At 40.4% G+C, this 11,144-nt stretch overlaps 1 protein-coding gene across 3 annotated transcripts in view; it reads right to left on the bottom strand.

Moving 5' to 3' along the window:
• Positions 1-518: 518 nt before the first annotated feature.
• TTLL12 (tubulin tyrosine ligase like 12) overlaps positions 519-11,144 on the bottom strand; it is a 26,978-nt gene continuing 16,352 nt past the window's right edge. The window contains exons 9-14 of one of the 3 annotated variants that reach the window (XM_015828706.1): positions 10,394-10,505; positions 6,588-6,739; positions 6,406-6,487; positions 5,249-5,317; positions 3,953-4,091; positions 519-927 (exon numbers count right to left, since the gene is read on the bottom strand). In XM_015828706.1, coding sequence (XP_015684192.1) covers positions 776-927; positions 3,953-4,091; positions 5,249-5,317; positions 6,406-6,487; positions 6,588-6,739; positions 10,394-10,505 — 706 coding nt within the window. In that variant the 3' untranslated portion in view covers positions 519-775. Of the gene's footprint in view, positions 928-3,952; positions 4,092-5,248; positions 5,318-6,405; positions 6,488-6,587; positions 6,740-7,652; positions 7,687-10,393; positions 10,506-11,144 lie in introns of all 3 variants that reach the window. The other 2 variants (XM_015828707.1, XM_015828708.1) reach the window with 2 other exon arrangements.

Genomic DNA, 11,144 nt, shown 5'->3' with positions numbered 1-11,144 from the left:
TTTTACGACCTTTCTTGCCACGGTTAAGTGAATCACGGCAGTTGATAAGTTAGTCACCTGGTTGTTAAGTGAACCTGGCTTCCTGATTGACTTTGCTTGTCAGAAGGTCACAAAAGGAGATCGCGTGACCCCGGGACACAGGAACGGTCATAAATATGAACCAGTTGCCAAACACCTGAATTTTGATCACCTGATCATGGGGATGCAGCAAAGGTCATAACTGTGAAAAACGGTCATAAGTCACATTTTTCAGTGCCACTGTAATTTGAACGATCACTAAATGAACTGTTGTAAGTCGAGGACTATCTGTACTATACTACCTACTAATAACAGAGATAAAACTCCCTCCCAGTTGCTTGGATTATATTCCAGCTTTATTTTTGTTTGAGACTTCGTTGACTTTCAGAATAGTCCCCAAACTGTCTGTGGGTAAAATGAACATATGAAAGAATGGTTGCAGGATTTGGGAATGGCCAGTCTAGAGAAAAGGACTGGGGGGGGGGGGGGGGANAATGAAACTGATTTGCAAGTAAACCTCAGTGATCTTCAATATATATGTAAAAGCATACTTTGTTAAAGCAAGCTATGATAAATGGAGCAGACCGATGCAAATATTTTCAAAAGCAAATTACTTCTTGCATGTAAATTATGCACATATCCTCTATGACCTAAGGGACATTTTGTTCTGACAGACGCTATAGGAAAAAAAAATTGCACTAAACAGCTCACAGAACTGAAATATACCATTCTGAAATACAAATTATGCTATGTGGACCTAAACAATAGGTGTCACATGGCAGTTGCTGGGCTCATCCAAAAACAGGGTACAGAAAACATCGTTGAAGAATGATGGATGATATTTGCATGCTCTGTCGCAGTCAGGGTTGAAATTCACCTCTAGAATCTGGGGTTGCATATGTTGCTTCCCTAGAAGACAGATAAGTACAAAAATACCAGATGAACTATTTAAACAAAAGCAAAAGGAAGCAGAAACTGGACCTAACCAGAAGTGGCCTAGTCGCCAGAAGATGAAGCCTTCCTCTGAAATTCACTGAGGGAGAAGGCCCCCAATCCATTTTCCTCCAGGCCCGCCTCTTGTCTCAGCGCTGCAGAAGGAAACCTTTCCCCTCCCTTTCACCTTTCCTGGAACAGGAAATGCCTATCTCTAAATTGCATTGTTGTTGTTAGTTGCAAAATTGTGTCCGACCCATCGCGACCCCATGGATAACGTTCCTCCAGGCCTTCCTATCCTCTACCATCTTCTGGAGTCCATTTAAGCTCACGCCTACTGCTTCAGTGACTCCATCCAGCCACCTCATTCTCTGTCGTCCCCTTCTTCTGTTGCCCTCCATCTTTCCCAGCATTAGGCTCTTCTCCAGTGAGTCCTTCCTTCTCATTAGGTGGCCAAAGTACTTGAGTTTCAACTTCAGGATCTGGCCTTCTAAGGAGCAGTCAGGGTTGATCTCCTCTAGGACTGACCAGTAAATTGCATTAGCCCTAATATTTAACACCCACACTGGCTACTTCTCTGATTCATGTTACAGGTAGTCCTCGACTTACAACAGTTCGTTCAGTGACTGTTCAGAGTTACAATGTGACTTATGACCGTTTTTCAGACTTATGACATTTGCAGCCTCCCCATGATCACGTTGCCCAAAGTCAAACGCTTGGCGACGGCTTCATATTTGTGACCGCTGCTGTGTCCCAAGGTCACGTGATCATCTGTTGCGACTTTCTGACAAGCAAAGTCAATGGAGAAGCCAGATTCACTTAACAACCGGGTTAATAACGTATCAGCTGGAGTGATTCACTTAACAAGTGTGGCAAGAAAGGTCGTAAAGCGGGATAAAACTCACTCAACAAATGTCTCACTTGACAGCAGAGATTTTGGGCTCAATTTTGGTCGTAAGTCGAGGACTTACCTGTATAGGAAGGATGAGATAGCTAATTTCTCCTGACATCTTAGAAAATAGCTGCTAGAAGTGCTTGAAGCTTGAAGCAACCCAGGTTCAGACCTGAAGCACTTCTCCATCCACAATGCCAGTCAACTGGGGTGCTTATACTTTTTATGCCTAAGAGAAAGGATGGGGTGCCGAGCAATTCCTGCAGTTCCTTTTCTATTCATTGCAGATCCTCCCAAAGGTCAATGAAAATACTATTTTCACATACAATCTTTTACAACAACAACAACAACAATAAAGTTGGAAGGGACCTTGGAGGTCATCTAGTCCAACCGCCTGCTCAGGCCGGAAACCCTATACCATTTTGGACAAATCTCTTCTTTAAAACTTCCAGTGTTGGAGCATTCACCGCTTCTGGAGGCAGGTTGTTCCACTGGTTAATTGTTCTAACTGTCAGGAAGTTTCTCCTTAGTTCTAGGTTGCTTCTCTCCTTGGTTAGTTTCCACCCGTTGCTTCTTGTCCTGCCTTCAGGCGCTTTGGAGAATAGCTTGACTTCCTCTTCTTTGGGGCAGCCCCTGAGATATTGGAAGACTGCTATCATTTCCCCCCTCGTCCTTCTCTTCATTAGACTAGACATACCCAATTCCAGCAACCGTTCCTTATATGTTTTAGCCTCCAGTCCCCTAATCATCTTTGTTGCTCTTCTCTGTACTCTTTCTAGAGTCTCAACATCTTTTTTACATCGTGGTGACCAAAACTGGATGCAGTATTCCAAGTGTGGCCTTACCAAGGCACTGTAAAGTGGTATTAATAAAGGTATATTAAACCTTTAGCTCAGTTTAAAGAAATTCTATTCCAAAAGGTCATACTTTATGAACAAAAATTAATATCATGGCTGGGGTTCGCCAAGATCTAAGCAATTTCGTTTGCAATACGATGCCATTCCAAAAAAACCCTTAAAAGCAACTTTTTGGCGGAGAGGGCAAAAAAAAAAACACAAGACAAGGCCACCGAATCCCATACAAAAAAAGAATCACAAAGGATTTTGTCCCTCCCCCCCCCCATCTGCTGCAACAATACAGGTAGTCCTTGACTTAAGACCACAATTGAGCCCAAAATTTCTGTTGCTAAGTGAGACATCTGTTAAGTGAGTTTTGCCCCATTTTACGACCTTTCTTGCCACGGTTAAGTGAATCACGGCAGTTGATAAGTTAGTCACCTGTTTGTTAAGTGAATCTGGCTTCTCCATTGACTTTGCTTGTCAGAAGGTCACAAAAGGAGATCGCGTGACCCCAGGACACAGGAACGGTCATAAATATTGCCAAACATCTGAATTTTGATCACCCGATCATGGGGATGCTGCAAAGATCTTAACTGTGAAAAACAGTCATAAGTCACATTTTTCAGTGCCACTGTAATTTGAACGATCACTAAATGAACTGTTGTAAGTCGAGGACTATCTGTACTATACCACCTACTAATAACAGAGATAAAAGTCCCTCCCAGCTGCTTGGATTATATTCCAGCTTTATTTTTGTTTGAGACTTCGTTGACTTTCAGAATAGTCCCCAAACTGTCTGTGGGTAAAATGAACATATGAAAGAATGGTTGCAGGATTTGGGAATGGCCAGTCTAGAGAAAAGGACTGGGGGGGGGGGGGGGACATGATAGCAGTATTCCAGTATTTGAGAGGCTGCCACAATGAGGAGGGGGTCAATTTATTTTCCAAAGCACCAGAAGGCAAGACAAGAAACAATGGGTGGAAACTAATCAAGGAGAGAAGCATCCTGGAATTAAGGAGAAACTTCCTAACAGTGAGGACAATTAACCAGTGGAACAGCTTGCCTTCAGACATTGTGGGTGCTTCATCACTCAAGGTTTTTAAGAAGAGTCAGGGCAACCACTTATCTGAAATGATATAGGAACTCCTGCTTGAGCAGGGGGCTGGACTAGAAGACCTCCAAGGTCCCTTCCAGCTCTGTTTTGATTGATTGATTGATTGATTGATTGATTGATTGATTGATTGAAATGAAACAGGCACAAAGACTCACCGTTACCAGATGATTCCCATTTCAGCATCAGGTCAATGGCATAGATAGCTCGTGAAGACGGATAATCACAGATGCCAAGGGGTGCCGGTTTGGCACAAGCTGCTTGGAATAACTCAACGAATGCCTTAAAGATGTCTTCCTAAGGACAACAAGAAATGCAGAGGTTGATGCACCTGAGCACTTATTTTTAAAAACTAAGAATGGTTAAAGCATGACTTGAGATAGGATGGGTATCTCTCGACTGCACTATCGCTTAAACCAGTGGTTTACTTCCAAAATCCTCCATTGCAGAATGAAAACACCACCTGTGCTCCTAACTCTTTGCCTTTTGTGCTGCTTATAGTCTCTTGATAATGTTTCCAGGCTCTGTCATATCATTCATCTCCACATGAAAGATGAGAAAGGGATAATAATCTATGGGCTTGATTATTTTGGTAAGCTTTTCAGTCACAGCTTTGATCTTTGCTAGTGGTAAGGACATATCTCCCTTGATTGATTGTCTGGTTTACAAATTGCTGTTTCTTTCCTCTGAGAAGTGAGTCTCCTATCATCAAGACATACCATGTTTTTCTTGGGGAAAACTGGGCTATTTTTCTTCCTGTCACTGGAACACTTTTTTCCAGATGTCTGCTTTCTTCCAGGGGAGGATATGAAATCAACTGCTTAGCTCCAGTGGGGCTGGGCTGGACTAGACAGCAGGGTCATTCTTCTTGATATTTTTTTTCTATGAGTGACATGTCATCTAACTAACTAAAGGATTTTTTTGGCAGTTTTTTTTTCCTTGCTGTGTTCAGTTTGGATACAGTCAGACTTCTTCCTTCAGTTGGGAGTTTATCATTTTCTTGGTTGAATCTTGTGGCAAGATTTGGCTCTAGACCAGGGATAGGCAACCTTGGCTCTTTTATGACTCGTGGACTTCAACTCCCAGAATTCCTGAGCTAGCCATGCTGAGGGGAAAGAGAGGTTTCCAAGCTGAGCCACGCTGGCTCAGGAATTCTGGGAGTTGAAGTCCACGAGTCATAAAAGAGCCAAGGTTGAGAAACACTGCTTTAAAGATTCCTTGTATGCAGGATTTAATTTTTTTAACGATCTTTTCAATATTGTATCATTTGGGTCCCTTCTTTTAAAATTGGTCTTTTGCTCCCTCCTGTGGTTAAAGTTGAAATAATAATTAAAAGTTAATTTTTGCTTATTGTTTACTACTTTTTAAAATTTTAAGTTTTTTTAAAAAATATTTTTTATTCAAATTAGATTTTAAGTGGTTTATAACAGCAAATAGAAGCAAGAGCGACTTACTTCAACAGTTTTCCAAGAATATTCTGAGTACTGTTTCTCAAAAAGTGGAATAAATTCATCATAATGGATCTGCAAATTTAAAAAAAAGAAACATTTGATTATATATTTTCTCCTTTGCTTTTATTTTTAACCTTCTGCAGTAGAATTTCTTCTTTCCCCACTGGTTGTTCTATAAAAATCTGAGAGACATATGAATAATAGCCAACATTTCAAGCAATGAGTTTCATGGTGGATTTTGAAATGCTTACCCAATATATTATTAATTTTGTTGGGTTGTCCAACGATTAAGGAAAAGAAACTTAGCTTGGTCAATCAACCTTCTTTTCATCATAACATTTGACTGGCTCATTACAGACTAGCTGTACTGTGCTTCAAACAAATTTTTCTTGGGACATATATTAAAACTTGTTTACCATACTGATAATAATAATAATAATGATGATGATGATGATGATGATGAAGAAGAAGAAGTTGGAATGGACCTCGGAGGTCATCTAGTCCAACCCCCTGCTCAGGCAGGAAACCCTATACCATTTCGGACAAATGGCTGTCCAGTTTCTTCTTAAAAACTTCCAGTGTTGGCACGTTCACCACTTCTGGAGGCAGGTTGTTCCACTGGTTAATTGTTCTAACTGTCAGGAAGTTTCTCCTTAGTTCTACGTTGCTTCTCTCTTTGGTTAGTTTCCACCCATTGCTTCTTGTCCTGCCTTCAGGCACCTTGGAAAATAGCTTGACTCCCTCTTCTTTGTGGCAGCCCCTGAGATATTGGAACACTGCTATCATGTCCCCCCTCGTCCTTCTCTTCGTTAAACTAGACATACCCAATTCCAGCAACCGTTCCTTATATGATTAACTCAACATCAATCCATATTGTTCTGTTATGAGAAACAATACAAACTGTAATTCCTGGAATGATATTTTTTAAAGCTTTGGTAGGCATTTTACATGTTTGTATCTTCAAAAAATAAAAGCAACACTATGGATACTTCTAGGCAATCATTTAAATTTAGAAGTGTTTATCTTCAAAAGGGCTGCCCATAAGCAATCCTGGCTGATCCAGTCCTAGGGCCTCACCTTCAGCCTAACATGGATCCTGCTATACCAATGTCATCACAGTTCAAAAGTAACATCTCATTTTTCTGTTATCATTTACTTACTTGCTTTAAAGATATCTCAGGAGCATAATTCATAACAGTAAAATGCTTCTCATAATCGTCTAAATCATCAAGTGAAAATGGCCTTAAAGAGGGGGAGGGAAAAACCAGACAGGGACACAAAGTTAGTTTATGAAATTCAGAAATTCCACAAGCTTAATACCCCTGTAGAAGATGATGATTACCTATTTGAGAATCGGAGCCAAAACACATCGTAAACATACAGTTTGAGTGGGTTAACTGATCTCAGCAGCACGATATATCGGACATCAAATTTAACCAGTCCCACATCTTCAAGATGAAACAAAACCGGATTTTCAATATATTTAGACACTACCTAAAAGAGCAGAAATTATTTTAAAAAGATAGAAATCAATTTTGCTTAGAACACAGCCAATCTTGGGCACGCAAGATAGCTTGTAATTCTGAACCAACTCTTCAAAACAAAATAGTACTATAGATTCTAAAGAAATTTAAGAAATTTAAAATCTGTAACATGTGCCATTTTGAAAGATAAGAAACTCTCTAAATAGGTAAATTGTGTCCAGATTAATTTAAAAAAACCCAGAATTTGGAAACATAAAGAGAAAAATGAATGGCATCTACATAATATACGTAGAACTTGAGTTACAACCATTCATTTAGTGACCGTTCAAAGTTTCATACCTATGTCCATTGCAGTATCTTCTTGGCCACATAATCAAAATTCAAATGCTTTTATTTAGGATTGTGACAGTGTCCCAGGGTCATGTGATCACCTTTTATGATCTTCTGACAAGTAAAGTCAATGGGGAAGCCACATTCCCTTAACCACTGTGTTACTAACTTAACAACTGCAGTGATTCATTTAACAACTGTGGCAAGAAAGGTTATAAAGTGGGGCAAAACTCACTTAACTGTTTTGCTTAGCAACAAAATTTTTTGGTTCAATTGTGGTCATAGGTCAAGGACTACCTGTACTAAAACTCTTTCCTGTAACCTTTAACTGGCTGAAATGATGTACCTTAGGGCAAAACCTTTTCAACCAAGGTACCTCAGATGGGCTAAGTTAGAGAATGCACCCAAAATCCAGGACCCATGACTCCCATAGAATTTTGCAAATTTTATAAAACATATGATAATGTAAGCATTAATCAGTTTATGACATAATACAAAATGTCATAAGAGATCTGCCCTTTTGGTTCTTTAGTAACCTTGAATCCAGGGGTGGGCAGCACTGCAATAGGAGTGATGGCTATAAAAAAAAATACCTTGCTTGCTCTAGGAATGGCAGGGAGTGAAAGCCTGTGTAGTTGAGGAAAAAAAAGACAAAACAGTGATCCTGTTAGTGTACTGGAAAATTTCAAGAATCTTGTTTGAATTCCTAAACCTTATATACAGACTGGTTCTGGAGTTAACTTTAGTTGTGGGAACTAGAGGATTTCAATCTCCACGCCCTGGATGTTGGTTGTGGGAAGGCTCAGTTCATAACCTCCCTGATAATCCTGTGCTTATACTAAAAATGGCCTAATTCACACTGATAGGCAATTGCTAACATTTCCTTTACTTTACAGCAGATGTTTGATCCAGATCCAAATCCATTATGGTCAGGTAAGACCACTGGCCATTCCTTCCAAATGGTGGGCAGGCCATCCCAGACACCTACAGGAGAGTTTCCCAGAGAATTGACCAGCAGTTCTTCTGAGCACCTTAAATCAAGAAATGGCTAGGGCGCTTGATATGACATCTCCCAAATGGCCCCAGGAAAGTAAATGCATTTTAGGTTAATTCAGAATCTCTGGGAGATGAAGCAGCAGAAGAGACACCTGGAGTGTCAATGGAGGAAGATGAAACGTGAATGGGTTCATGTGTGAAAGTGCCTCTTGGCAGCAAATACTCTTACTTTCCCACTGTTGATACATCAGTGAGTTGCCATCTACTGATCTTGTTTTAGGTTGTCAGTTCCCTAGAAAATGACTGGTGGAAAATGCCTTGTTTGTATAACAGTTTCCTTACAGAATTGGTAATGTCATTGTAACCTTAACTGATGGGCGGAATCTATGTAGTTTGGGGAATATCTTGCTCCTTTTGGCCTGTGAAATCAATTGATATGAAGAGGGTATTCTCTAGTTCTCTCTCTGCCACACAGAGGCTTCATTCATGTCCTTCCTGGCTCCTTCAGGACTAAATGAAGGAACAAATCTTTCAGAGTTTTGACTATTAAGAAAAAGAAAGCACCAAAGTTATAGCTTGTATTTTTGTTTTCAAATCGATGCTTCTAGGTAGCTAATTCTAAACTGTTAAGATTCTTGCTTGCTTTTTTCCGGTCCTTCAATGATAGAGGAGACTTGTGTCAAGACACAAGAAATCAGGAACCAGGGTTGTTCAAATAAGTATAAGTTTATTCTATGTTATCTCTCTACAAAAATCTGAACAATTAATGGTCAAGTCAAAACGGTGCTACATAAGAGTCAATGGAATTCAAGGAGGGCTGGACAAGGAGGGCTGGACTTAGATCTCTTGTGGGCGTGAAGGGACACCAAACTGATGACGCACTTCACCCTCCCTTGGGCTTAGTCTGGTCATCTCCTACATCTTGTGTCTTCTGAGGTTGTGGTCCAGCCTGTGCTTGTTTACACAAGAATGTTAACCTTATTATCAGAGTGCAAATCCACTCTCGGAAGAGGGTGCAGGAGGGGACACCAATTATAGCATCTCCTCAAAGCATATTACAAACATCCTTTCCAGTCGTCAGATGGAAATAGATGCCTTGTTGATAACTTTTGTAAGGCTTTAGATCAGGGGTAGTCAACCTTGGCTCTTTTATGACTCGTGGACTTCAACTCCCAGAATTCCTGAGCCAGCACAGCTGGCTCAGGAATTCTGGGAGTTGAAGTCCACGAGTCATAAAAGAGCCAAGGTTGACTACCCCTGCTTTAGATGGTGGGGAGTGGGGGAGTGTACCTTTCCTGGTCTTTTGGGGCTCCTCCTACAAACTATGGCCTCCTCTTGGATCTCCCAAAGGATGGCAGTTGGAGGCAACATGCTTCCGAATAGGCGGTCCCAGTCAGTGGAGAAGGAAACGTCCGTTTGATAGGTCCTTACTTATAGGGTCCCTCAAGACTTGGTTATCTTCCCCCTATTTACCATCTCTATGAAAGTGCTGGGGAAAGTCATTCATAGATCTGGGGTGAGAGACACTGATAATAAATGCATATCTCCATTATGGTTAACCAGAAATGCTACAGAAGGTCTGAATCCTGTTATGGCGTTCAGGCTAAACCTGAACTCAAGTAAGATAGTGTAATTGTTTGCTTCTTCTAGCTACAATCTCCAGTGGTGTTTCCCTTAGTTTTTTTGTGGGAAATAGGTCTAAGAAATGAACTTATTTTTCAGGGAGAATTTTAAATCTATAAACATGTATATACAGTATATGTGCCCTGTTTTACAATCTTTTTTTTTTTGCCACAGTTGTTCAGCAAATCCGGGTTCCCCCACTGACTTTGCTTGTTGGAAGCTGGCTGGGAAAGTTACAAATCGTGATCACGTGACCCTGAGATGCTGCAACCGTCATAAACACATGCCAGCTGCCAAGTGAGCGACTTTTAATCGCATGACCATGGAGAGGTTGCAACTGTTGTGTGAAAACCAATCCTAGGTTGCTTTTTTTCAGTGCCATTGTAACTTCAAATGGTCACTAAAGGAATGGCTGTAAGTTGAGGACTTCAGTAATTTATGCTTAATGATGTATTTTGGAAGAAAGTGCACTGAAAATTCTTTAGAGAAGAATGTAAGGAATGAAAAACTGCCAGACCGAAATTCCCTTATTGTCCTGAAATCAGAAAGATGTGGCTTGTACTATGAAGAAAGCATAATGCTTCAAACACTGTGAGGCTGCAGCAAGTTCAAGCAGCTCCAAAAGAAAGGAGTGAAGGAAAGACAAAACTTGATTTGCTTTAGACTTTTCCAGTAAAATAGCAACCGTTTTTTGAAAAGCGTCTTTCGCTCTGACCTTAGGGAGGCCCTCTCTCTGTCTGATGATGTTGTTAAGACTTTTGGTGATGTGCGTGTCCAGACCTCTGGCCAGATTCCATGGTTTGCAGATCCAATGATTGTCTTTTCTTCTAGATTAGGGTCCACAGAAGAAAGGGCATTGTGTTTAATGTTTGAAGGTAAGCGTCTTTTCCTCAGATCAACTTTTATCGTGGTGTCACAAGTTTAAAGTTTGTTTTATTTAATTCCAATCCTTTGATTCAGAAAAACCTAAATTATTCCTGCAGAGCTACATGCAGAAAATCAGCATGGCACGTTGATCTAAGTGTTGGGCCATGACTGGGGAGGCAGGATCAAATCCATCCTCAGCCATGGGATCTCACAAGGTGACTTTGAATTAGTCACTCTCTAGGTCCAATCTACCATATGGGAAACTGGAAGGGGGAAAGCTCTCTTGAGGCCCTGAATGAAAGACAAAGTATAAATCTAAATACATACATACATAGAAACATACATACATGCAAACACATACATACAAATGCATTCTTTCAGTTTCTAACAAGTAATTACAAGTTCCCATTATGAGAACAGAATTAAGGTTGACAATAAGCAAAGCTATTCTTAACCGCTTACTTAGTGCAGCATAATATAATTTTATATAGTGCTTATGCAGCATGTGGAAATTTTCAGCATAAAGACTTCTAAGTAGAGCTGGGAATGATGGTTCCCATAAGAACCGAATAAAGGGGTGTCATTCAATTGGACAACTA

The sequence above is a fragment of the Protobothrops mucrosquamatus genome, unplaced genomic scaffold (genome assembly GCF_001527695.2).
Source record: "Protobothrops mucrosquamatus isolate PMUCROS unplaced genomic scaffold, P.Mucros_1.0 scaffold4808, whole genome shotgun sequence".
In the NCBI taxonomy this organism is placed as follows: Eukaryota; Metazoa; Chordata; class Lepidosauria; order Squamata; family Viperidae; genus Protobothrops; species Protobothrops mucrosquamatus.
The sequence above is the reverse complement of the archived record's forward strand: the minus strand, read 5'-3'. Positions and strand labels throughout refer to the sequence as shown.